Genomic DNA, 26,930 nt, shown 5'->3' with positions numbered 1-26,930 from the left:
GCAGTGATCTCTTTTGACTTTGGGGGGCTATAGGGATGTGACCAGAGGCAAGGTGATTGCTCTAGTTGTTATGGAACATAATGAGGGGGTGACTGGCGTGCTGCCTGGTGGTGGTGGAAAGAAAGGGAAGCTAAAGTGGTGCAGGATGTTAGGCAATAGCGGAAGATGCTCAGATACTGTAAGCTGATGGATGGCATACATAGCATGAGAGTTTGTAATAGCTTGTGCATAGGGAATTGGGGAGAAGGAAGAATTTTGGTGAGAAAGTGGTGCAAAAGATTCAAACTGTCCAGGATGATTAGAAAAGGGGAAGGCAGGGGTCGAAAGGAAGGGCAGGTGTGGCTATGTATGGCTGTATTAGCTATACTACTATGGCTAATGTAAGAGAAGCAACAAGCTGTTGCAGAGAGTGATTAACTTGATCAACATTAAGTCTGTAATTATACTAATCATAGGCATGTTAGTCTTTGTCAGCTATTTTCTTATTGTCAAAATATCTTATTACTCATTACTACTTAAAGTATTTTTAGAGAGATATTTGATGTTTGTATCACAGCCCAAGTAGCAAAAGGAATAGGAAACAAAAGTAATTGATGGCTAATTATGAAATTTCCCAATGAACTTGAGTAGGGTAGTTTAAAAATACCTACAAAACTAAAATGCTTCTTAAAATGTGTTGCTCTTTTCCTAGTAAATGAGATTGCAGTGCATCTTTACTGACTGTTGGTGTTTCTTAGATACTAAAAAATGAAGGAGAAAATCCAGGCAGCGTAAGAAAATAAACTGCTATTATCAAAGAAAGCTGGGATACAAAAGAGGATCTGTAATCTCCTGCTTTTCCTCTGAATCTCATAAAGCAATGGTCTGGGTTTTTTTTAATATGTTTGTAATGTTAAAAAATTACAGGATTTTTTTAAGGAAAAAGTTATTTCCTCTGATGTAACAAGTAAGTGTTCTTCCAGGGTTCATACTGTAATTCTGATCTTTAATCAAATTCCTTAAATTAAAAATAATACAGTTAACCAAAGGAGATCTACGAGAAATAACCAAAAGAAATCTGTCTCAGGTTCTGATAGCGCAGGCTGGTGAACATAAGATAACCGTTTGCTCTCTCATATCTTCTGTGCTGCAGATGTTCAGGTTGTAAGACAAAACTGTCTTGTAGACCTGTCTTGTGTTAAACAGTTTAACCTCACTAAACTAGTGTTTGAAGAGGAATTATATTGAACACTGCTTGAAGACACAGGTAAGTAAGAGGAAAAACTTGCTTATAAAAGTAAGAGGAGACCTGCCACAGAAACACCAGAAACGGCTTTGATCAAAGGAGTTGGATGAGGAAGGTGGAAGTTTTATGAGAACTTGGATGAGGGCGTTCTTTTCAGTGTTACCTAGAAGTGTTTTACTTTCAGGGGTTTTTGTTACATAAAACTTTGATTTTTATTTTTTTTTTTAATTTTCTCTCATGGTGGCTGTACTAGTTCTAGTTCTCATGTGTTTCCAGTGATAGGCAAAAAAAATCAGCTCTTGAATACTGTTTATTTGTATATAAGAATTATCTGGGATTTGAAGAGCTTTGACCACAGGTCTTGTTGACTTGCTTATGAGCTGTCTAGGGAGGTGGAACAACTCTGCAGTACTCTCCTGTTAGAAAAGGTGAATTGGTTAATTGTTCATTTGCTCAAAATTCTGTCTTGCGCAGCATTTGATGGCTGGCTTTGGCCCCTTTGCCTTGTGCAGGAGGCACTAGGGGGACTAGTGAAGTGACTTACCCTGATGTCACTTATCTTTTGAAATGACAAATCCTTTCAAGTTCGTGGCTGAATAGAAATGATGCAGTATACTTTCTTGCTTCATGGCTGAGCATCACTGCAGGAAAAAATAAGGGGATGCCGTTAGAAGAACAGGAATGTGTTGTCTGTTCACTAACTTCTTCAGGACAGTGGAGTGATTTGTTGGGAATCCTGCTCTGTATCTGCCATGCTAATTTTCACATGGTGGTGTTTACATTGCGAGAGGGTTTTGCACATCTTTAAAGCACAAAAGCACCTCTTACATTTGAGAAGATTGTTGTGTTCTGATTTTCTCATGTGACACTGCTACAGCTGTACATGTTCCTGATGATTCCAAAACTGGAGATCTGTGAGGTCTGATCTCCTGTACGTATTGATACTGATACCCTGATGTCTGTCCTGCATAACTCTTGGCTTCACATTGGGTTTCAGTTTGGGGCTGCTGACTCAGGAAGCTGGATGTAGATTTGGATCCTGCTTAGCTGAGGCTTTTTTGTTCCCTGTTAATTTTTGTACCGTTGTAGCAGTGGAAGCTGGCAAGTATGTGATGCTATGAAGAGAACAGTCAGGATGACGAATTATCAGCCAGGTTTGTCATCTTGGATCTGTCTTTCCTTAAGTATGAAACTTTCACTTAAGTGAATTAGTTCAAAGGTCAAACTATGTTCCTGAGAATTTGAGTGGAAATAGGAAAATAACTGCAAGACTGGGGGGGAAGGGGAAGGAAGGGAAAGTCTGTTAGCATATTTAGGACATATTAGCATTGATGTTATTATGTGCATAGTGAAAAAGGGTCTGCCTCTTATTGGCATAAGGACAGCCTAGCAAGCAATTTCATTTTACCTTTTAAGCTGTACTGTTTTGGTTGTGAGTGTTTAGTGCTGCTGTTGCAGTCTCTGCTCTTAAAAGAACTGTATGGGTTTCTCCAGACTCTCCCATTTTCTGACTCATGATACAAGTCACTCGCCAGCACAAAACCACATGCAGATGAACTGAAATTTAAGAGTGAGCACCTGGGAGAAAGCGGTTTAAGTACACTTGTCCTTTCAGAAACAGAAGTACCCGGGCAGTTCTGTATTTGTCCAGGCAGATCTAGGTACATCCTCTGCAAACTTTAATGTGTAACATACTCGGAGTGATGGTGGAGGCATTCAAGAAGGAAACATATATCAAAAAATTGCTTTAAAATAAAATTTCAGAGTAGCTATTGCTGTTCCTATATATTGTAAGTTCCAAAGGGCAATTAGAGGTACAGGTAAGTATGTGTTAATATCAACTGAGTGTATTTAACTGAAAAGATGGGAACTTTAGTAGAAAATTGTAGGGTAGGAGAGGGCTGGACAACAGAATACAGTGTATTGTTGATCTACTAGAAAAGGGAACATTTAATGTTATAGAAGATGCTTTATTGAAAACATGATGGAATATTTCATATGACCCTTCTTAAAATGGCAAAATTGATTGAGAGTAGTTGCAAAAGAAGAATGTAGGAAGTGGCAGGGGAGTTTCCTTTCAAGAAGGATGAAAATGAAGGGGTATAATGTTTAGTACAAGAATTGTTTAGTGAACCAGAATGGGAAGGAAGTAACAATGTAACTAGCAAAACCTAGAGAAATTTCAGAAACCCAGGTAGATTGACAGATGCAAATAACATTAAAAAATAATTTATGATATATTTTTAGGAAAGGTTTGCCCAGACACATTAAACATTAAAGTAGAACTTATTATATTAAAAAAATAAAGAAGGGTTTTTTGAGACATGGAAGGTAAAAATAAATAAAAGTAACACATGCTAGTCTGTACTGATAGGGAAATTCTTTTATCTACCACATGAAGTAGACTATGAAACTTCTTGCTATATAGCATTTATGAGACCTGGATTTTAGCAGGAGAGATAAGATATTATCAGCAGATAAGTTTTATGTGTTTTGCTGTATGTGCATAAGGAAGGGAGATAATTTTTTGGAAGTTGAAAACATGTTGCATATATATTACCTTTCTTCAGCAACTTAAAGTAGCCTGTCTTGTCTTCATCTTTCTGTTGTTAGTGCTAGCTGCTTAACAGCAGTTGCTGTTTTTCTTTGCCGCTGTGTACTGCTGAACAGGTGTTATATTCCACCCAAGAGGTCTGAAATGAAGTATACGATGAAGTGACTTATGTCTAAACTTTGAATCATTTGGGGAATCAAAGACATAATGATATTTATGAATCATTAATTTTATGATCATTGGTTTTATGTAATTATTGTTTAGAATAGTTCTGAGCACACTAAGTTTATAAAACCAGTTACTATTCTGTTGTGAATCAGAGTACAGCAGTTTTGGTTTCTAGCTGGGACCAATCAGTCTTTGCATAGTACTCAGTAAGTCATGCTTTTTATTTGTAACATTTTTTCCATATCTTCTCCTTAATGCTGTCATGGGATGACACTTAATAAAATTTAACTGGTCTACCGTTAATTTATATACTTAAATTGATAAGATTATAAAATTTAGTTCAAAAAAATTTCAGTATTACTATGAGTATGTGATTGGGCTCTTGTGATCAACTCTTGTGATACTTCAGAAATAAGTATCAGGGAAGCATACTAATTTCTGTTGTTTTGACACAATTTCACTGTTATCTTCACTGTTGCTCCTTGGTTTGCTTCTGCTTGCTTTTTGAGGTTAAGTTTGCTGTATACAACACCAGTTTTTGAATGTGGTTGCTCACCTTGAAAGCAGTTGCTCTTAAAATTGCTATGTAAATGATCAAAGTGTTTATTCTTTAGAAATGCTTCTGCTTCTTAGGACTTGGGAGTTGATGATACTTAATATGTAACCTGCTATGACTGTAAATATAAAAGGCTGCTACAGTGTTTTCAAATTTTATTGGGGTGGTTAGTGCTACAAACAATTGCGCACAATATTCCTGCTTTGTTTGCTAAGATTGCAATTGAGTAATTTTAGTAAAAGAGATGAGTAAATATGTATGGCTGTATCTATATACTGAGTATAAATACTTAATTATTGTATATAACTGTAAGTACCTGATGTAAAACCTATTTCAAAGACCAGTCATGACAGAAGTTAAAGTCAGAGGTTGGAGGGAGGGAGATTAATATGTTAGTGTCTATAAACTGACACAGTTTAATTGTAGGTTTTAGTATTTAGTATAATTATACAGTGCTTTTCACTTTCATAGTTCAAATGTGAACTAATTTATCCTCATGACACCCCTCTAAAGCATGTAAGTAATTCTTGTCCCTAGTTTACAAGTGAGGAATGGGATTTGGTCTTGGTATCAAACTACACTGCAGGGATTTAATTCAGGACTGCCCGTATTTCCCTCGCAACCAAACCATCCATCTACTGAAGCCGCACCTGAGTGAAGCCCACCACCTTGGGGTTGAACCTTCAGCTTCTCCCTGGTGTTGAGCCTGATCCGTCAGCTATTGCTAGGGCTTCGTCTTGTAGCTCCCAGGGCAGCTCCCTCCTGTTGCTTGTGCAGATAGTTCTATCCACCCAGTCCCACGTCTTCAGAAGGAAAGTGGCAGTGTAGAAGTCTAGTCTATTGCCCAAGAGTGGTCTGTGTTAGAGTGGGAGAGGAAATGGGCTAGATCAATTGGTGTTCACCTGCTGACTGTAAGCAAACATAGTCATCTTGAAAAGTGCCTGGTTGAGAGACGTGGAGATGGTTGTGTCTTGAGAGTGATGAAAACAAGTGTGATGTGGGCAGGGGAAGCTGAGACTTTCACAGCAGCAGTACCACTAGAACGCCTGGTTGCTGCTGTGTTGGGAAGGTGGTTTGGACTCATACCTGATTGAGCATGCTATCTCTGTGCCTTGTTAGTCCATGGCTATTGCTGAAGATTGCCAATGGTGTTGGAAGATCAGTGAATTACAACCGTAGCTGGTGCTGGTTATATGTATACTGAAATTTATTTATATGTCTCCATTAAAAAAAAAAATTACACCGAGTGTAGTCTATATAAGATCTTGCAAGGAAAAACCACTCTGAATCAGACATATCTGTAGCACTGTGCTGAACAGTATCATAGAGCTCAGACCATCCTCAGGTTGATGTCTTCAGCTTTTACAGTCTTCTAGCCTAGTGGCATGAAAATAGCACTGGTGTAAGTATAGCAATGCTGAGCCCCTGGAGAAGGTATATTTGGGGCCATGCTGTAAGAAGAGGCCTTGGAGGGGCCGTGCTGCCAGCCAGGGGCAGTGGGCACCCTTGTTCTTCTAAAGGAACCCTGTTGTTGAAGAATCTGCGGTAGCTGTGTTGAAACTTAACCTTCTAGCACAAACTGACTGATGAGCTTTTGATAAAATGTAAACAGTTACCGAAAGAATTTTGGTATTTTTCCTAAATAGGGAAGCTTAGCTGAGGAATCCTGGGCTATTTTTAATTCAATTTAAAAGTAGCCATACTAAGATTATCTAAAGATAAATCTCCAATGAAGTAGGGAAAAACATACATCTATTTTGTATACTGGTGCTCTTATATAGTTCTTTCACATGTCTTTTCTCTGTGTTTTAGAGCAATGAAATATTTAAACTATTTGCAGGGTGATACTGCAAACCTGGGTCTGTGCAACAGCTGTACTACTTATTCTTGTGTGATTTCTATCTTTCTTTCTATCTTGTTCTTTGCAACTGAAGACTTATCACTATGTATTTCATGCAGCTGACTGAACTGAAAGCCCCTTAAAACTAACATACTAAATGTGGAAGCACTCACAGAAGAGGTGGTTTTTTCAGTCCTTGATTTTTGTACTGTTTTGGGCATGATTCCTGTCTTCTGAGCCACAGTTACAGTTTCTGTGGAAGGCAGAAGAGTTCATTCATGTTTTCAAAGACACAGTTCCTTATTAATCTAAATATATATGTGTATATATTTACACAGCAGTAGAGTGTTCCCAGCTCTAGCCTCTGAATTTGGAGGCAATTTAGGAAGTTGCTGAGCTGGAAGATTTATTATTTTTTTTTTCTTACTCTCTCAGCAGCTAGTAGACAAGACATCTCTCTGACCCTTTAAATCTTCCAGTTGTATTTTTATTGAATAAAGATTCCAGCATTCCCTGTGACGGCTTCACCTACGTGGCAGAACTGCAATTGTGAAATGAAAGCTTGAATCAATAGCATCGGTGCTTAATTCCTGTACATCTGGGGAGTTGTTGCTATCTTTGCTTTTTGAGTTCTCAGGACTTCTTTTGAAAAAGCAAGTTTTTATAAAGTCTGACTATGTAATTTTTCTTCCTTGCCCGTATCCCCTTTTTTTTTTGGCTAACATGCACTCAGATTTAAAATGGTAGGTTGTGTAATGTGATTCAATTTCTAACATCTTCTCAATACCTAATGGACATAGAGATTACACAGTTGTGACAAGTCCAAAATCAAAATGTCAAGTTAACTTGAGTCTGCATGTGCTTAAAATACCTTATGTTTGGTATGGTGGTGCACTACCTTGAATTGTTTCCCTGACAGTCTAGGTAAGTGCTTTTAAGCCTTTCCAGTTTGAATACATTTTAAAATGTGTCCAGTGGAGGTATAGGCATCTTCAGAAAAATACAGATTGCTAGATGGTGCATGAATTTGTGTAAATTATTTTGTCAGCCTTTAGAAGAGGCCACTGGTGGAAGATCACTAATATCAACTGCGAAATTTGAGTGAGAGCAGCCTGTGGCCAAAACACTGATTGATGTAAATCTAGTCACTCCAGCTCACACTAGGCTAATTCATATAGAGTTGCTCTGAATTGACTCTGTGCTGATGACATTGACTGTGTAAAAATGCTCCTTTGGAAGCACCTCAGTCTTACACAGCTGTAACTGTGATGGAAATGCCTTTAGTGCTTTAAGAATTTGGATTTGTTTGGGGATTTTTTTTACTCTTTGTTTAGCTTTGCAGAGCCATCACAGCTCAGAGGCACGGAGGTGATGAATTTCCTCATGTTCATCAATAGCAGCGCTCACTAGCAGTCACTTAAACCTGAGAAAGATTGCTGAAGGTACAGGAATTACACAGGTGTTTTGGGGAAAGTGGTTTTAACATCACAGTTGTAGAAATACTATGCAAAGTCTAATTTTCCTTGTAAAAACATTCTAATATAGCTGCTGAGATGGGAGGAAAAAAAACTCACCATGATTTTAACGTTTTAAGATACTATTTATTTAAATACCTTTTCATAGGCTGTAATTTCTAAGTGCTTAAGACTACTGAGGAGAAATCTTAAGTACACTTTAAAGAATGTTTAGATTAAAGCCAAGACATCCAAAACAGGACAAAACACAAATCCAAAACCCTATGCAGTAGTCCTCTCCCCTGGACCTGTGAATCTCTCTTCTTTATATAGAACATAATGATTTCTTTCCTTGCTGTTTGCAGGTGCTCCTGACCCAACAGCAGGTGCTAGCATAGATGATGAAAACTGCTGGCATTTGGATGAGGAACAGGTCCAAGAACAGGTTAAACTCTTCCTCTCCCAAGGCGGATACCACGGATCAGGGAAGCAGCTCAATTTGCTTTTTGCAAAGGTGTGTTGAGTACTCTAAACCTTCCCTTTTTTTCTCTCCCCTATTTTCCAGGCCAGTCTGTACTTGTTCAGTCTTACTCAAAGTCCTGTTGTTCTAAACCAAGATAAAGCCTTGGGAACACGATGGCAACTTAATAATGAGTTATACAGCAATGGACTGCAATCTGATGTGTCTTGAGATCAGTTTAAGGATATGAAGTAACACTTCAACCGTCTGCAGCTTTGCTGTTCTCTTCCTTCCCACCCCCAATATGTTGGAGAAGACTGCAGAAATTAGTCTTGCAGCAGTTTACATAATACGCTTGTGAATTACTCTTGAAAGAAGTGTCTCTGAAGAATTGCAATGTGATACTGAAACCTAAAATTGTTAAAATTGGGAAGTCAGAGTACTTTTTTCTACTAAAAAAAATTCACATCACATCTATAAATTACTTTGGAGTGGAGTGGAATATCTAACACTGCAGCATATTGACTGTACTGTGATTTCATTGTATTTTCAAGTTTGTACTAAAAGACTCATTTCCTAGGTGCGAGAGATGCTAAAGATGAGAGATTCAAATGGAGCTCGCATGTTGACGTTGATAACGGAACAGTTCATGGCTGACCCTCGTCTGTCACTTTGGAGACAACAAGGAACTACAATGACTGACAAGTATAGGCAGCTCTGGGATGAACTGGGTAAATGCACAGACTTCAAAATCATTTAGGTGTTCATATGTATAATGAAGAAACAATTATATGTTTGGGGTGAAGAGAAATTTATTGTCATACTAGGTAAAGAAGGTTAGAGTTTGCTGCAGTTCTGCTTGTTCAGTTAAGGTTGGGTGAAATTGACTTTCTGATCTACAGCATGAGACATTTGCAGTTGAAGGAGAAGGAACCATGTTATGAAACAAGCACAATTGCACCAGGTTGTAAGTACCTGAGGATCTAAAAAGAATAAAGCAAAAAGTGGAAACATAGCTCCACAACTGAGGGTAAGTATATAAGCCACAAGTGCTAAACTGGAAAGGTTAAGGAAGAAATTGATTCACAGCTGAAGAGAAATAGAAGGCAAAAAGAGAAGATTCATTAAGAGTATGAGAAGATAGCAACAAAAGATTGTAGAAGTCCATTGCTGAGCAGGAAAGAAGATCAAATAACAGAGGGCTAAAACAATTAACACTGCTTTACAGGAAAGGTTAGTTGTGACCAGATCTGTGACATAGGTATACAACAGAGAGAGGAAAACAGAGGCTGAAATGGGAAAGGGATGTTTAAACTCATAAGATTCAAGGACACTTGCTCTAAAGTGTTCCAGAAACTCAATAATACAGTTTTAAACTGCTGCTTCAAAAGTTCTCAAAATCTGTAGGAATTTGTGGTAGGGAGGTAGAGAAATTCAAAACAACTTGAACGTAATTATCACCAATATACCAAGGTGGATAGGTGAGTAGAAATAATATTAAGTAAATAAAATCATTACTTTCCTAGGTGTAAGTACTGTAGCACACTACTAATCAGTTGATGTGTTAGGTGTGTAGAAGATAAAAAACAACCTGAGTTACTTAAAATACAATGGTAAATCTAATTTGTTTCTCTAAAAGATAATTTTCTGTGTGTATGACTGAAGGAATTAATGTGAGTATCTTAGCTGTAGTAAGCTTTTGGATGCTGTCTTGGAGGCTTTCTTAAAGCAAGCTGAAGACACGCGGCCTAAATGGAATCACCTTGTTTGTTCATGGAACTTGGAGTAGTTACTCTAGTCTGGAAAGACACTTCAAATCTAGACTTAAAGGAGTCTGTCTTGAGATGTTCTTTACAATACTGTTTTGCCTGACCTATGTGGCATGGAACATAGGAATAAATAAATATTAAATAATAAGCAAACAAAAAACCTTACAGATAATGCCCTATGGGACATTACAGAAACACTGAAGAGAGTCAAACACCATAATGCTCTTCATATAGTTTAAAGGTCCAAAATCAAGCTGAATGAAATGTAATCCAAAGAAAAATAACATGCTTCATTCAGAAAGGAAGTGATGAAAGCAAAACTTAACGTTTTTCACTGTTTAAGATGACCATGATTGATTGTATGTTGACTGTTGGTCTAAGACTGGATATAACCTGTTCAGCATGAAGTATGTTCACTCTAAATGAAGCATTGTTCCAATGAAGCACTAGCTATCTAGGTGAAATTATAGACTTCTGTGGTGGAAAGCCTTTATATCAGAGCAGGCAAAACTCTGTCAGTGTGTAGGTATAACTACTTGTCTTCAACTGTAACTGCCTTTTGATATGTCATTTTTATGATGCCTTGGCTTTGGGGAGTAACAGTTTTTGCCAAGCAGGGCACGTGCTTAGCTGGACATGTATGCAACAAAATTGAATCCCACCATATTGAAAACTGGAGGGTCTCATGCTTCCTTGCTTATGTGGGTTGAGCTGGTAGGTGGTGGGAGAGTCAGAAATGTGTTCTTCATCTGTTACGTGTAGCAGTGTTACCACATGCTGCTAATAAACATAAAAGGGTTTGTTGAATTTCCTTAGTGGCTCCTTTTCTTGTTTCATCAGTTTCATACTATCATAATTTCTTGACAGCACCTATCTGAAGGTAGAGGATGTGAAATCTCTCTGCCTACAGCATAGAATACACAGTGATTTAGATTAATTGAATTGATTAGTTTACCTCTGTTTAATCAGAATTATAAGTGCCACTCCCAAAAGACACCATGAGCCACCAGTCTCACCACTACCTCAGCTGCTGTATTTGCAATCTGAGGCAGACCCTGTTGTTTTGGTCCTGAACTGCTCTGCTGCATCTAACAGTATCAATATGTTGATCATGTGCCATGGTTTCAATTACAAATACACTTCAGTCACTTCAGGTGTGCAGTAGGCTAAAGGCAGAACTTAATTTTGTTCTTCCATGTCCACCTTGTGTTTATGTTGCTAAGCTGTCCACTTCTTCCCCACGCCAGTTGGATTCCTTCCACTGGTGCTTAGCAAGTTCCCTCAAAGTTGTGGTTAATTGGATGAATCTCTAGCTTGACTCCTACCTTGTGTGAAATTTGCAAGCTGCTGCTATGTTCTTGCTAGGGTTTTGCAGCGAGTTTCACTCAAATTAAACATATCCCTTTTCCCAGGTGAAACGTGTATCTCAAAAAAAAAAACCAAAGAGTGTGTGAAAGTTGAAGGGGATTTTAAGGGAGATCAGGGTTAGAAGAGCAAAGTGCGGAAAGAGGAGCAGGGTGGTCCTGGCAACATATGATCTGTGCCAGTAGTGGCAGAGAGAACTCAGACACTGGGTTTAAGGAGGTGATATTATCATTATGTTCTAGGACAATGTTGGCTTTCTGTCTTGTCATCTTCTAGGATGTCAGAGAACTAAAATATCAGAAAGGAGAGTAAGGCATACCTTTGCACGCTTAATTTTTTGTATTATCTGTTCAGAGTAATCTGGGAGTGGCATATATGTATGTCTTTAAAAAAATATTTTATCTATGATCTTGTTTATTTCACAGGTAGGTAGCAATTTAACATTGTAGTTATGGAGAATTTTAGGACATAAAAAGTGTGTAGTTATAGACAGCTTAATAAAAGCTTTCTTGCTTGCCCTGGTATGCTGTCTGCGAACTGCTAGGCATATGGCCACTTTGTCAGTTCCATCTTGGCATAGGTTTTTAAGCATACTTAAGTAACTTCAGCTTTGTTTGTTGACTGGGTCACTTGAGCCTTTCATTAGACCTTAACTGATGCTTCCTGTCTGACATTAGGCATTGGCAAGGGTACTGGAGAGACACACTGGGCTCTGATCAGAGTTCCTGCTGAAGTTTATGGTAAATTGTTGACTTCAGTGGAAGTCAGATTGGGTTTGAATGTGTGGAGGTGCTGATTTTAAAAAAACACCAAACAAAAAAACAAAACCAAAAAACCAACCCACCCAAAACCCAAAACTTCACATCTAAGTATGAACTTGGTGATGTTCTAATACAAAGTCCTAATTCTGTAAGCAATTCATGATTCAAAAGCCTCAAGTTAACAAAAAAAACCTTACATATAATTAGCTACTTGTTCTTTAAAGCCTTTAGATTGGGAGGAAGAATAAAATAATTATGCTCAGCAGATTCCCCTGCTTTACATCAAATAATGCGTTGAACTAAGTGCTACTTATAGAACGCCAAAGGTAGTACTGGAAAGATCAAGTTTACATGTCAAAGCTATAAGGCTTGCTCATAGACTTCTCATACTAGAAGAATTAGATGTAACTTCAGTGATGCACTGGTGAACACTTCCAACTTGCCACAGTAATACATGAATGTGCTGTCCAGAGTTGGAGTTCTTCATGTTGTTGCTGTTTAAACGGTGTCTCAGTAGGTGAATTTCACAGGCTGATATTTAAGTGTTTAACTCTTGGTGACCATGGTTGAAGACTTCGGTATATCAGAATGCTTAACTATCTGAAGCCCCTTGTTTTCCCTTTTTAATTGAATTGCATTGGTAAAATGGGGGGGATATGGAAATGCACAGTAAATATCTGCTGATGCCTGTTGAGCTGAGGTCTCTGATTTTATGAGAGGGGTCAGTTAACTTTCTTTGGAGTCTACAGGGGAAAAAATGGACCATGCAATCTTACTACAGCAGGAATTTGTTAATATTAATCCATGAAAAATTAAGTAAAAGTTGCTGTGTTCTCTACAAAAGTGAAAAGATTTCCTTAAAAAAAGGGCAAAATTTGACTTTGTGCCCTGGCCCAGGGACCGTGATGGCTGTGAGGCTCTGCTTTGGAATTAAACGTTGAGCACTGCCAGATGCCAGACATCAGGAAGAGGCTGAGTTTTGTCGGCAAATGGGATCTGCAAGTTAATTGGTGTTTTCTGCAGGCTTCTGGCTGTGAAATGAAATTGGAAGCCCTTTAGCCACATGGATAATACAGGACCTGAATACAAATGTCACATGTCACCATCAGAGCCCACTGTGAAACAATAGTGTTCCCACTCGAACACTGCGCCATTACAGATCATTTAAATATGGGGATTACATTTAAACTAAAAGCCCCATTTGCCTTTTACTGCAATTTAAATGTCCTCTTAGCAAAAGCTAAGTGACAAATTAAATGAAAAAAGTGCCCACATTTTTAAAGCTGTAATGCAAAACAACCTTTTATTGCTTCTCATGTGCCACGAATGAATCATTATACTTGTCAACCCTAAACCAAGCCATAATTGGAGCAGCTACTGTTATCAAAGCGGGGCTGCTCTTGTGACAGCTTAATAAAGCTGAAACTGTTAAATTAAATCCCAGATGCTTAATCTGATGAAAGCAGTCACGTAGAAGAATCTAAGACAAGTATCTACTGCTTGGTGGAGTGATGGAGCCCAACAGCTTGTCAACACGTAGATTACAGGATCAGATTTTCTTTATGAACTATCATTTTCAGTATCTTTATATCCTCTTGCTTTCCTTCATGGTGCAGAAACTCCACATAATTTGCATGTTTCAAAACAAACATTTCTATTAGATTTCCTCCATTTTGATATTTAAGAACAGTTTGAGGAGGAGAGCTGGATGTCTTTAAGTCAAGAATTATTAGTTTCTTGTGGAACAAAAATATGATGGCTGTGTCATGAGGAAGAGGGTGTGCCTCAAGAGATGTTGCAAGGCAGGACAGTGGATAAAATTGGCGAGTGTATTCTGGGTTTCATCATGCTGATTCTGGTCTCTGAGGAGAACTTAAAAGGTATTCTGTACTTCCAGCTGGGTAGTCTCCACATTTTAATGCATAAGCTTGTCCTGTCCACTTCAACCACTTATTGGTATCTAAAGTTTTTAAGTGAGGAACCTCTCACAATATTGCCATGAGCTAGCATCCTTAGAATCCTTTCTGTTGTGCATAGTAAATGGGTTGTTGTCATAAAGGTGTTTCCTGAGTTGGAATAACATGCCTTTGCCTTAGCAGTTAGAGCGGTCTACGTAGTTTTTCACTAGCACTTTAGCACCTTGCCCTGTTGTGGGCTGCTTTTTAGATCTTGGAACAGCCTGATGATCTACTCGAGTTCACATTTGCTCATATTTTGGCCACTTTCTGGATTAGTGATACATTTTTGTGTTAAATTTTAAAACTGAAATACCATTTTACAAGATCATGTCATGTGGAGAAATAGTGCAATATATGTCCTGAAGGATCTTGCCTACATTTTTATTAGTAACACTTTGCTCCTCATCTAAAACTTAATTCTAAATGTTGAGTTTAGTCAAGGAATCATTATGGATTAATTAAGAGAGATTTAATTACCATTTTGCCATGAGCAAACTAATGATTAATTGTTAAATAATGCATTTTTAAATTCAGAAACCACTCAATTTTTCTCATGAAAGTTTATATTAATCTCTAGAAAACTAGTTAGATTCTTTTAACCTTAACTAAATGAAGCTATTCTCCATCTATGTTCCTATCTCAAGCATTCCTTCCCTTTGCAATTAGAGAGACAAACTTGTGTGAATGGGATATACCAGCTGTTCTAAACAGATTATCTCTGCTCAGTGCTTAAGTGGAGGGAGGAAAAAAAGGACAAAAGCAGCCAGAGTTGTTGCCAGTATGCCCCTAGAGAAATTCCTTCCTGATGCCAGATTTCATGACTACTTCAGGGCTGCTATGGAAAAGAATCACTGAAGTTAAGCATTCATTACAGTTTTTGTGCTCTAATACCATTTTACTAGAACTGCATACTTCATGAAATCCCTTTAGGATCAGCTATCTAATAGAAACATTCATTTTTCCCCATATTTTATGGTATTAAAAAAATGGTACAGCAAGGCTCTAAGTTTCAAATTTGAGTGCCAAGCGTATATCCATACTTCCATTATTTTTTTGAGTATCCCAAGCATTTCATCATGCTTGGCTTTAAATCTAAGGAGAGTACCAATGCCCTGCACCTGTAGAAAATGAAGTTAACTTCAGATTTCTAAGTTTAAATTAATCTGTTACACATGGTACATTTCTAGTGTTGAAGTGAAAGCTGCAGGAAGACCTGTGTTTCAAAGGGGAATGGAAGTGGCCTTGTACCACTTCCCTTAGACATTCAATGTGGGACTTCTAGGTAGAGTGATATCTTACACATATGTGTCTTCAACTGTATCATATCCAGTAGACTTTTTGCTAAATTGATAATCCTTTTCTTACTTTTGTTTTGTTTAGTCTTAGCTGTGATGGGGTGGTTGCCATACAGTTATAAAACACATGTACCTTCAGTTAATGCACTTCAGGTTACACATAGTCTTCCACATGATAAGCTGTTAATATATGTCAGTGTATTAAAATGATTTGTGCTATTGGAGCCACTAAATTAACAGTACTTCTGAGTTCACATCATAAGACAGTTTTGCTGCGCTAGGGCCTGAGTTATGAGTGATAACTTAAAGAAATTGCTATCATGGCCCTGGAGTGTCTCGGTTGTTGCTATCACTTTCATTTCCCTGGTGAATGAAGCCAGGCTGCAGTTCTGTGAAGATGGGTTCTGTATGTCTTCTCTGAGGATGATTTCCTTCCTCCTTCATTATTGGCGTGTGCCGTAATGGTATTTGAAATGAGGGTGTATGAGGCCAGAGTATGACAGTAAGCGGGAGCTATTTTCAAAGAGGGTATTCTTTCCTGTGACATTTATCAGACTTGAAGAATACTGGTGAAAGTAATTAACTTTAGTCTATAACCATAGCTTGAGGGGCTTAATTTTAATGCCATACAGAAAGTTTGGGTTCCCATTTAGTTCAGTTGGATGGAAAGTACTTTTACAACAGGAGCCAAATTTTTTGAAGTACCCACATTAAAACAGTTTTTGAAGTTCTTATTCCTAAGCTGTTCAACTGATTGACTTATAAATGTCCTAAAAAATGTTCTGTATTGGAGCTGGTACAAAACTCATTGTGGGCTGAACCGTGGAATTGTGACTGCCAAGATTAAGGGCAGAGATTTACTATGAGCCCACACTGGTACCTAGCATTATTTTTTTTCCTTTCTCTCACTCTTTATTTTTAATACTTCAGTAACATTAAGCTGCCATTTAATTTTCCAGTGCCACTTATAGTAAATACCAGAGCTAGAGAGAAGTAATAGATTTATAGAGAGGAATTACTGAATCTTCACTGATTTCTTTGAGCTTTACTGTGGTCCAGCAATATAACTTTGTGATATTTTCCAGTTTTCTATCTTGAATGGATACTGGAAAAATAACTGAAAAATTGGTAAAGTAAATGAAAGTGAAAGGTGCAAGAATCTCAGTTTGCTTAGGTCTGTCAAAGCAAGCCGAAGGAGATCCTTCATAATTTAGAATAACTACGTAAGTGAAAAATGTATAGGGAAGACACTTCTGCCAAGCAACCAAAAGGTAGCTGAAAATGGTAGCTGAACAAATTTAACTAGAAAACTAGAAGTAAGCTTAGACTTTTGAGTTGTGGTAGCCAGGCAGTAGATCAGCTAATCAGGAGTTGTGCTAGATTCTTGTATGAGAAACCTTAATTAAAGTATGCTGGTTTTGTGAAAACTCAACAATCACGTTTGGACTGGAAGATAAAAGTAACTCAGGAAATCTCAGAGTAGGAAGGAATTCAGACTAGACAATCGTAATGTGTTCTTCTGCCCAGTTGCAGTGTGTTATTTATTTACATTCTGTGAGCATAGTTTTGGCAATCGTATTTTTTTCTAAACTTTCCCCTATGCAAAAGACTATTTACATTGCTCTACTTTTCTTAAGAAAATGAAAGGTATTTCCATTACTTTATTTTATGAATGTCTTTTGTTTGATGAACTTATCAAACTTTCCAGTTTTGCATTTTCCTAAAAAAATTAATCATGAGAGAAATTAACTCGTCTCAGTGATAAATTTAAATAGAGGTAGGTTAGGGTATTTATAGTTAGTAGTCACATTAATTTTTTTTCTGAAAATTGTGAAAGTATCTGAAAATAGACTGTGACTGCTAAGAATATATTACCAGTTAAAATATTTGATAAAATATCTGACCTCTATTTTGATCAGGAGTACGCTTTGTGTTCACCACCTAGCTGTAAATATTGGCAGCCACTTAAAGTTGTGAAGAATCATACTAAGATACTCAAAAACAAGTATCTTTATACTATTTGTGGTAGTATTAGCAATGCTTGTACCTTCAGTTGATTGTGAACAAACGGGTGGTTTTGTGAGTATTAGGGAGGTTAATCAGAGATGTTGATTTGTAATTGCTTTATATGTGTAGAGGAATAGCCCACACCTTGCTACAGTGGTTATGTTATGGGGTACTGTGGGTGCATAGAGGGGTATCTAATGGGCATGTGATGGATCCTAAGTGCTCTCTTAGGGAGATTGTAGTTCTTAGGATATGATACTGTCAGCCACGCCTTTCAAGGAATTTTATGCTCTTATATGAAACCCCTTGAAGCCCTTTGGTCAAGTAGCAGAGTATTTGCAAAGATGCAGAAGTTTTTAAAGCAAACTCAAAAAGGCATAACCCAGAACAAATGACAAAAGTGCTTTGTTCTTTTTTTTTCATTGTGCTCAAAGCTGGAAATGTAGGAAGACAGGAGCGGGAGTTTTTTGTTACTTGACACACAGAGATCAGAGCATGTAGTTGATGATAGCTTAGAATAGAATCTCAATATGTAAATACCATTAGACTTTCATGTGCCTTTAACCCTTGGAGCAGCAGTATGCAGCAAGAGAGAAGGGGAAGCTCAAGGAATTAGGCTTTTTTTTTTTTTTGTCTATGGGTTATAGCTCCAGTTCCTTTAATGCACATTCAGAGTTTTGTGTGCAGAAGGGCAATGATTCCTTCTTGCCATCAGTGCTGCAGGTAATCTATTGCATTAATCAGCCAGCTCGTGTGAAATGCATGGGGAGTGATTATACTATCATACACAATACAATCAGCATGAAGCACTTGTCAAGACCAATACATCAAAGTTTAATTCAGTAATAGAATGAATTAGAGCAAAATGAAACATTCTGTTCTCCAAGAAACACAGCACCCATAGAAAGCCTGTTTTTTTCTGAGGGCTGCAGAGAGAAACCAGAATGCATTAAGGAACTGTTTTTGTGAATAAAATTGCAACTTGGATCCAACTGAATACTGAGAGTACTTTTTCCTTGGGGTTCTTGTTGAGGAGAGAGGAGCACTGAAGTGCTTTTCTTATCTTCACTATTCCATAAAAGCAACTGTTTAATTGGAGCATTCTCCAGTGGGACTTCTGATTGTGCTTTGTTCTAATGGAGATCTCTCCGTGCCTGGAGGAGGAAGGTGTCTTTGCCAGTCATTCTGAAGGCACTTGTCCTTCTCATTGAGAAGCAGTAAATGTTATACACTACCTTCTTTGAGGTTTCCAAGTGGCTGTGAAAATGTGTGTGTTTAAAAACAGGTGTAAACCACTTTAAAATCCTTTGCTGACACTTCTACTTGAAAGGGGTCATAGATTCTGTCTTCTAGTATTGTTTCTGTTCTGGCACTTGCAATGCTGGAAAATGATGCTTTTGTCATAGAATTGATGAGGCTTGAATGGTGCAGTGGCAAGCGTACAGCAAGTGCTGAAGCTGATTTGTCTGTTGCACAAACCTGGCGCCATTTTCTTTGAAATGTTCAAATGCTACTAACCTGATAGCTTATGGGTGTTTATTTTTTAAGAAAGAGATGTACTTTAATGGGGAGGGCAAAGAAATGTCACAATAGTTGTTCATCTGTTTCTTACATATTCTAAGTTTGCAAAAGAATGGATTGATCTGAAGTATATTAAATGTAAAATTTCAAAGCAAAGGCCAGGTCTCAGCTGTGATTACACAGGTATTGTAAATGCTGACCCAAGATTAGCTACACAGCAGCCCTGACAAGTTAGTGCAATATTTCTAGGAAAAGCAGATTTCATGAGAAGACTGTAATCAATCAGTCAAGCAGAACTGTATACTGGCTCTTCAGTCATGGTCAGTGTCCTAGTCCCCCACTAAAACTGTTTCCATCACCACCTTCCCATTTACTGGAGCAAGAGTGAAATATAATGGGATTTATGAAAACTGAGCAATGCTTAATCTCTCAGGAGAGTCTGTATACATACCTTACTCTTCCTTTGGCTTTATGAATATATGCATACACAGGCTGTGCAATTACTGCAACATCTACTTTTACAGTGACTGAATACTTCTTTATGTTTTTCAATTTGCATATTTAAATCCTAGTCATTGTAAAGGCATGCTTTCCCTTTCTCCCCCATGAATTCAAAGGTATGGTTGTCTATTGAGAAACACGGAAGTACTTATGTTCCCCTCTATGTAGAAGGAAGGTATGCATTATGTGAAGCAGCAGTGTAACTTTTTTTTTTATGTGGTGTGAGGCACACTAGAGAGGAATGACAACTGTGCATTTTCAAAAGGAGGGCTGTCTAAACCAAAAGTCTGTTTTGGCAAAGCTGACTTTTTCTAGGTCGAGAGGATTAGAGCTGAACCAAAATAGGCAATTCCTCACAGCAATATGACAGTACTAATATTCATTCCTTTGTGAAATTAATACCAAATTGCAGTCACAGCATGTTTTATTTTCCAATTATCTTCTGGGGGGGAAAATTTGGTATATTGGGTTGTGATCATTTTACCACTGTGCTGTGAGGAATTTGATATTGGAAAACACAGGTAACAGTAAAGGAATACAAATCAGGACTTACTTTTGGTTTAGTAGGGTGTAGTTCCAGGGAAAAGATGTGTCAGTCTGCTGATACCTGGTACCTGGGGAAAGGCAGACAGGAAAAAGAGAGGGAGCTATGTTAGAGAGAGAAACCAAGTGTGTAAACAAAGTGATTCTTTGAGTCTTGATTTATTTGGGGTTTTCTGTGGCTTTTTTTTCTCATTTAACGAGACACTTGTTAATAATGCAGGTGGCATTAGTGACATTGTTAAACCTAGTTAAACAGGTAAACTTGAGAATGCTGGGAATGTATTCTGGGAAGCTGCTTCTGAGGATAGACTGTTGCCAACAGCAGTTTCCAGGCTGAAGTCGCTAGAAATGGATTTCGGTATGTTCTCCACAGACTACAGCTAGCTGTCCTTCATTTTTCCTTAGGTCTTATCTGTGGTAAGGGGCAAGTGTGATGAGCAGTTTCCTGGTATGGGAGACATTAGGCAAAAAATAAGAGAATTTCTTGTTTGTGGTCAGGATAAACTTTCAGGTTGGTGGTGACATGTAAGGGCCAGCTCAGGGAGACTTCCATGGAGCAGCACCAGAGTGAAATAATAAGAATATACTCCATGGTCCTTCCAGTTTGCATGTGATAAGTCTGGGCACACTTTTTCCTCAGACATTTCAGCGCTAGGAGCAGGACAGGAACCGGTGAATTAAAGAGCCAGAATGGAGCAGATGTCGGGGAGGGGGAAGGTGTTTAGGGAGCAGGAGGGGGAAGTAATATGAATACGGGCAAGCACACACACATGTGATATTTGTGGGGGAGGAGGAGGGAGGAATCACACTCAGAAAAAGAACCCAACCAAAAAAACCCAGAAACCCAAATAGGCTGAAGAGTGTGGGGTCACTGGCATTATGCATCCTTCTCCCAGATGGCAGCCTTTGTAGTGCTACAGGAGCTGAGCCTGAGGCTCTTTCTGTTCCCTTCTCTTCTCATGGGGAAGTTTTGTCTCACACTCCTCTTCCTGCAGGGAATTGGGCAGCCGTGAAAGCTGGGTGAGATCTCAGATCTGCATGCAGCTCGCCCTGAAGTCACTGCGTGCAGTTGGGCTCTATTGAAATTTTAAGTGGTTTGTGTGTAAGGTTTATTAGAAATACTCTTGTTCTTGTGCATCATTTACATAAAAATAGCCTGGGTTTCTGAGACAATTGCTGCTAACAATGACGTTATGCTTGACATAGTTTTCTTCTTTAAACCAAAGAAGTTTTTAAAGGGTTTTTGAACTTTGGGGTATCTCTTCTCCCTCCTGCCTCTTAGACATACCGAACACATAATGGAGCTTCTGAAGTCACCAAGTGAATTCCTTTGCCTCTAGTGGTGTTTCTAAGATGTTGAAAAAGTAAAAGGTCGCTCATTTTCTAAGGGCATGGTGTAATCAGTAATATGTGTTCCACTTTGCTGGGTGATTGAAATACTAAATGTAGCTAAGGTCTTCCACTTTGCTTTTGCTTCAGTCTGAAAACACTGGGAATCTGGTTACAAAGTATAGTTTTGGGTGGTTTTCTTTTTTTTTGTAAGGTACATTGTCTCCTTAGTGCCCTCAAGTGATACTTGATTTTGAAAATAAATAAGCCCAAGTTAACTATTCTCCAGGGCTTCCCAATATGCCCCATCTTCTGTTTTGCTTTGCAGACTGCAAGAAATATCGTTGTTCTGTCATGGGCAGTGCTGGATGCGTTGATGCTTAAGTGTTAGAACCAGTTGTAATTTGACTCTGGAGAGTGAAGCATGTTAGCGAGTGTGTCTAAAGAAAGTCATATGATTTGATTTTACAAGAAGTTTTTAAAAATGGTATTGGCCTTATTCACTCCCATGGCAAGTTTCAGACTTAAAAAACCAAAGTAAAACAAAAATCCAAAACACTTGTGGTACTGTATTTCACTACTGTGCAGTTAATAATCTGTAGTAGTGTAGTGTCTCTGGTGTTGTGCGCTGTACCATACCATATTTTGTTGTGGTTTTCAGATTCTTTGATATTATTTCCCCATTCCATGTTGTTCTGAGTAGCCAGGGGACTTGCAGGATTCTTAAGGATCAAGCTGTGTTTCCACTGGCTCCTGTGCTGTGGCATATCGACATGCAAGTTACTTTAGGAATGAATGTAATGTGATGGCCTGTGCTCTGGGTATCCATTTTGCATTCTTAGTGAGCAAAAGAATACTTGAATGTGAGAATTTTATTACCCTAGAAGAACCAGCTGCATTTTTTATTCTTTTTTTTCAGCCTGTCATGAAGATTGCATAGTTTGAGCATATTCTTTAAATCTCTTGTAGTGTATAAGGTACATTCTTAATGAGCAAATGAACTGTTGCTAAACAGTACTTTCAGATGTCTTCATGCTTCTGTCAAAGTTCATACTGATGAAGAGACAGCAGATTTAGAGAAAAATCTTTCCATTTGAAAGTTGTTGCTAGAGACCCTGATACATTTATGCCTGCCCTGCTGTATAGTCTCAGGGAGCAGGTTCCAAAGTGATGGTATGTGTGAAATGTCATCTCAAATTAGCTTTTCCTTTGAGCTCTGTAGACAGAAAATGTAAAACAAATTTTCTAGTGTAACCAAGTTACTGAAGTAATTGCAGTAAAAGTGTCTTATTCCTATTAGACAGCACAAAACCAGTGTTTACTGGATCTCTGAGACTCAGATGTGTTTGGGAAAGAGTTACATGATCAGCAGTGCTTCTGCTGGGTTCTGAGTGTGAAAATATATATTTACAAAATACATGTCTTACTAATGCACTTGTTTGGTTCCTGTAATATGAAGCTGGCTGATACATAATCGTGTTTGTAGAAAACAACATTTGCTTCTGGTACAAAAATTAGAAGAAAAACTTGGGTAATTTCCTGCTGTAACTTTATGTGAATTCTTGTTTGTTTTTGACTGATGTTCCTGCCTGATGAGCCATACATTGTGAACTCTGGATCTTCTAATACAAAAGACCTCTTAATGCCTTTTAATTGAGAAGGTTGGCTTGGAACTGTCTTTCAACTGCTTCAGGTGGGCCACACCAGCTCCAAGATCATGCATCAGGAACTCAGTCTGCCTGGTGTTAGACGTAGCTGGGAAGCAAGCAGTGTAGCATTTGACGGGGAGAAAGTGTTACAGTATAGAAGTTTGCAATTAGTCATTGGCTGCCGCATTTTTAATAGAAAACATAATTTAGCAATTTTTTTAAAATCAGGTGCTCTGTGGATGTGTATAGTCTTAAATCCCCACTGCAAGTTGGAGCAGAAGGCCAGTTGGCTAAAACAGCTGAAAAAATGGAACAGTGTGGATGTTTGTCCCTGGGAAGATGGAAACCATGGAAACGAGCTGCCCAATTTAACCAATGCTTTGCCTCAGGGTGCAAATGCTAACCAAGGTGAGCCTAAACATATGCACTGACTGCAACACATAATATAACCTCTATCTTATATACCCTAGCCTTGCAGAATTCAGCACTCTTTCCTGGGACAAGTAACTTCTTGTTGAGGATTCACCAGCCGAAATTATTTTCACTAATACTATCCTAGCAGAAAAGGACAAATAGGTAGTTTTTTTGTGCTGGGGCTGCAATGTTTTCAAAGCAAGTATTTGTGTTTAGTTAGGTCTTCTAACTTTTCACTTGGTGCTTCTAAATACATGTTGCATGAAAATTGGATGTCCTTGAAGTATGTCATATAAAAGCCTGTTTCTTTGCTTGACTATAATCTTGTATTCCTTCTGGTGCTGGGGTTTTTATTTTGTTTGCAGTTACAAAGCCTTTGAATATCTATTTAAAGAGAGATCTCTTGCAACTGCAATGAACTTGGGTGTGTGAGAAACTAAAGCAGCTATCTGTGAGATGTGCTCTGTATGTGCAGTGTGCATCACCAGGTGGGGGGGTTGTGCAGTGGCAACACAGCCGTCTTGGGAGGAGGTGTCTCTTCTTACTCAATGTCATGCTTTCTAATCTAAAATGTGATTATCAAATATGACAGAAGCCTTGTCCAGTTCTCTTCAAGTAAAGATGGCTACTTTCCTAATAACTGGGGAAGATGCAGGATATTTACCTGGGGAAAACCCTCATAATCCTCAAACCCCTTAGTATTTTGATACGTATTTCATATAAGTATGATAAAGTTAAAATTAAATGCACGGGAGGTGGCAGATTTGGACTTAGATGGGTTTTTCCTTGTTCCTTTTTCTTGGAAAATTACCTCTGAAGGAAACAGACTTGTTTCATTTTTAAATCTCATAGCTAGTCAGGAATATAAGTTCATTCAACATATAACTCCCTACAAAGGTGTTTTGCTTTCTGTATCTTGTGGTGTTCAGCTCAACCTGGGCAGGCTAGTGGTAACTGACACAGCATCTAAACGTCCATAGACATAGTGCCATGTTGACAGAACAATTTTGCCATAGGAGGTTGTCCAGTAAGGATTATATCAGACCCATGGCCTCAGTACCTCACTTTCTTTACAGCATTTGTATATGTTTATCACAATAAAAGTTACACAAGTGCTCAAAGTTATGTTACTTCTCAAAGAGAACAATTAAAAACCTTCCATGTTATGTTTATCTGTCCTTCAACCTGGCAGCTCTGGGTCTGAGGAGGAGAGAAGCTGGGGATGCTTGAGTAGCTGTGTGCCATATACTTTCTAGATTGTTTTTAGGGGAATTCTGTACACGTTGTTGAATGTCCTTCATCTCTAGCTGTTCCCTCTGCAAAGTCCTGTTTAGCATCAGCCATGCTGGTTTGTAGATCTCTCTCTGAATGCAAAGCGAATGGCATATATTTAATCTGAGCCGTTGGATAATAATAGGATGTGAAATATCATCTGTGGGATGCTCAGTGTAGAGGGGGGTAAGGCAGGCTGCTGTCGGTTGGAGGCTGGTGAATAGGCAGGAGACAAGAATACTGTGAATGACTGATTCGCATATGAATGAGTAAAAGCTGATGCAGCTTTCTGAACTTGTGAAAATGACAGATTCATCGAACAGGCCACATCGGACGGTGTTCACTCGAGCCATTGAGGCGTGCGATCTGCACTGGCAGGACAGCCACTTACAGCACATTATCAGCAGTGACCTATACACCAACTACTGTTACCATGACGACACTGAAAACTCGCTCTTTGACTCTCACGGGTGGCCCCTCTGGCATGGTAAGTGGCTAAACCGGAAAGACGTTTCCATGACTTGCTGCTTTGTTCATTTTCTATGGCATTATTTTTGGGGGGATGGTTGGGAGATGAATGAAAACTCTGGCAAAAAGAACAGAGACTCCCTTGAAATACTGGCTCAGTAGTCCTTTAAGTCTCTCTTGCATAGTTTTAAAAACAAAAAAACAAACAAAAAAGCTCTTTTGAGTAACCTAGCAAAACAGGCCATTGCAGGCATGGAACCATTGCTATTCCTCAATTATTTTCTCCATTTTAGAACATGTTCCTACAGCCTGCGCGAGGGTGGATGCATTACGATCTCATGGATACCCACGAGAAGCACTGAGGCTAGCAATAGCTATTGTTAATACACTAAGAAGGCAGCAGCAGAAACAGCTGGAAATGTTCCGGGCTCAAAAGAAAGGTAAATGGTGGGGAAGAGAGAAGGGCAAAGGACGTGCCGAGGTGACAGTAATACTGTACTGGAATTTTGCGTGAGAAAACCGGTTTTGAAATATAAGTGAAAGAGGTGATTTTAACTCTTCAGTTCAAATGATCATAGTGATAATGTTACATTCTGGATTCTGGAGGTTTTCTGTAAGTTCCATTGTGAGCCGTGCAGGGCAAGGCCTCAGTTCTGCCTTCTGCAATATATCTGTCATGATGGAGCCTTTATCCCAATCGGAGTTCTTGGTTACACAGTGAAAATATTCACCCCATGTAGTTTACAGGCTTTTAAATGGAGCTTTGCATTTGGTATGTCAGGTGTTTAAAATTTTTTTTTTTTTGACATAAATTAGAGGAACTATATATTTCTGAGGTGTAGGCCCAAAGCTGACATTAAGGGCAACGAGGCAAAATCTGCACTACAGAAATTAATCAAATTTGGCAGTTTGTTCCAAAAGAGTCTCTTATAATGTTTAAAATACTGTTTTTCTGAATAAAGTTGTATTGCTTGTTTTTGGTTTGAAACACTGTTTGATTTAAAATGTTTTGAGGTGTTCATCTGATGAGCTTTTGGTTCATTTTTTTTGGTTCTTTTTTTTTTTTTTTTTGAAGGAACATTCTCCTTCAGATGCAGTTTCTGAGCCATGTGATTTTTGCTACACAATATAATCCCAAATTGAATTTTGTTAGCTTGAAGGCGCAGTGGAAGAAGGGATGGCTTTGTGGTTAAAGAATGCACATGGAAAAAATGGAATTACTTTTTCAGCTGCTACAGGAATCCCTTCATTCAAATTTTAATGTAGCTCTTCATTTCTGCTTTTAACTATGTTTATCTTCATGCATTGTAGGCAAAAAATGCCAGTGTGAAGTACATACCAGTATATGTAAATTTTTCATGTGCATGTACCAGTGACGAGGGACTGGTGGGGAATATCATGCTCAAGGGCAGCCTTAGCTGCAGTGACCACAAGACGGTAGAATTTGAGATCCTTAGGGTGGTGAGGAGGGCACGCAGCAAGCTTGTTACCTTGGACTTCAAGAGAATAGACTTTGGTCTCTTCAGGGACCTGCTTGACAGAGTACTGTGGGATAAAGTCCTGGAAGGAAGAGGGGCCCAGGAAAATTGGTTAATATTCAAGGATCACCTCCTCCAAGCTCCAGAGCGATGCATCCCAACAAAGAGGAAGTCAGGCAAAAACACCAGGAAGCCTGCGTGGATGAACAAGGAGCTCCTCGACAGTCTCAAGCAGCAAAAGGAAGCCTACAGAGGGTTGAAGCAAGGACAGGTAGCCTGGGAGGAATACAGAAAAATTGTCCAAGCAGAAATGGGTCAGGTTAGGAAAGCTAAAGCCCATATA

The 26,930-nt window shown here is 38.6% G+C and overlaps 1 protein-coding gene across 1 annotated transcript in view; it reads left to right on the top strand.

Annotated features, from left to right (window-relative positions):
• The window catches only part of ZSWIM6 (zinc finger, SWIM-type containing 6), a 54,275-nt gene that overhangs the window by 1,526 nt on the left and 25,819 nt on the right, over positions 1 to 26,930 (top strand). Inside the window, exons 2-6 of the mRNA XM_014965076.1 lie at positions 8,163 to 8,311; positions 8,838 to 8,988; positions 23,184 to 23,363; positions 24,952 to 25,128; positions 25,403 to 25,549. Coding sequence (XP_014820562.1) covers positions 8,163 to 8,311; positions 8,838 to 8,988; positions 23,184 to 23,363; positions 24,952 to 25,128; positions 25,403 to 25,549 — 804 coding nt within the window. The remainder of the gene's footprint in view (positions 1 to 8,162; positions 8,312 to 8,837; positions 8,989 to 23,183; positions 23,364 to 24,951; positions 25,129 to 25,402; positions 25,550 to 26,930) is intronic.

Source organism: Calidris pugnax, unplaced genomic scaffold (genome assembly GCF_001431845.1).
Source record: "Calidris pugnax isolate Ruff unplaced genomic scaffold, ASM143184v1 scaffold273, whole genome shotgun sequence".
NCBI lineage: Eukaryota > Metazoa > Chordata > Aves > Charadriiformes > Scolopacidae > Calidris > Calidris pugnax.
The sequence above is the reverse complement of the archived record's forward strand: the minus strand, read 5'-3'. Positions and strand labels throughout refer to the sequence as shown.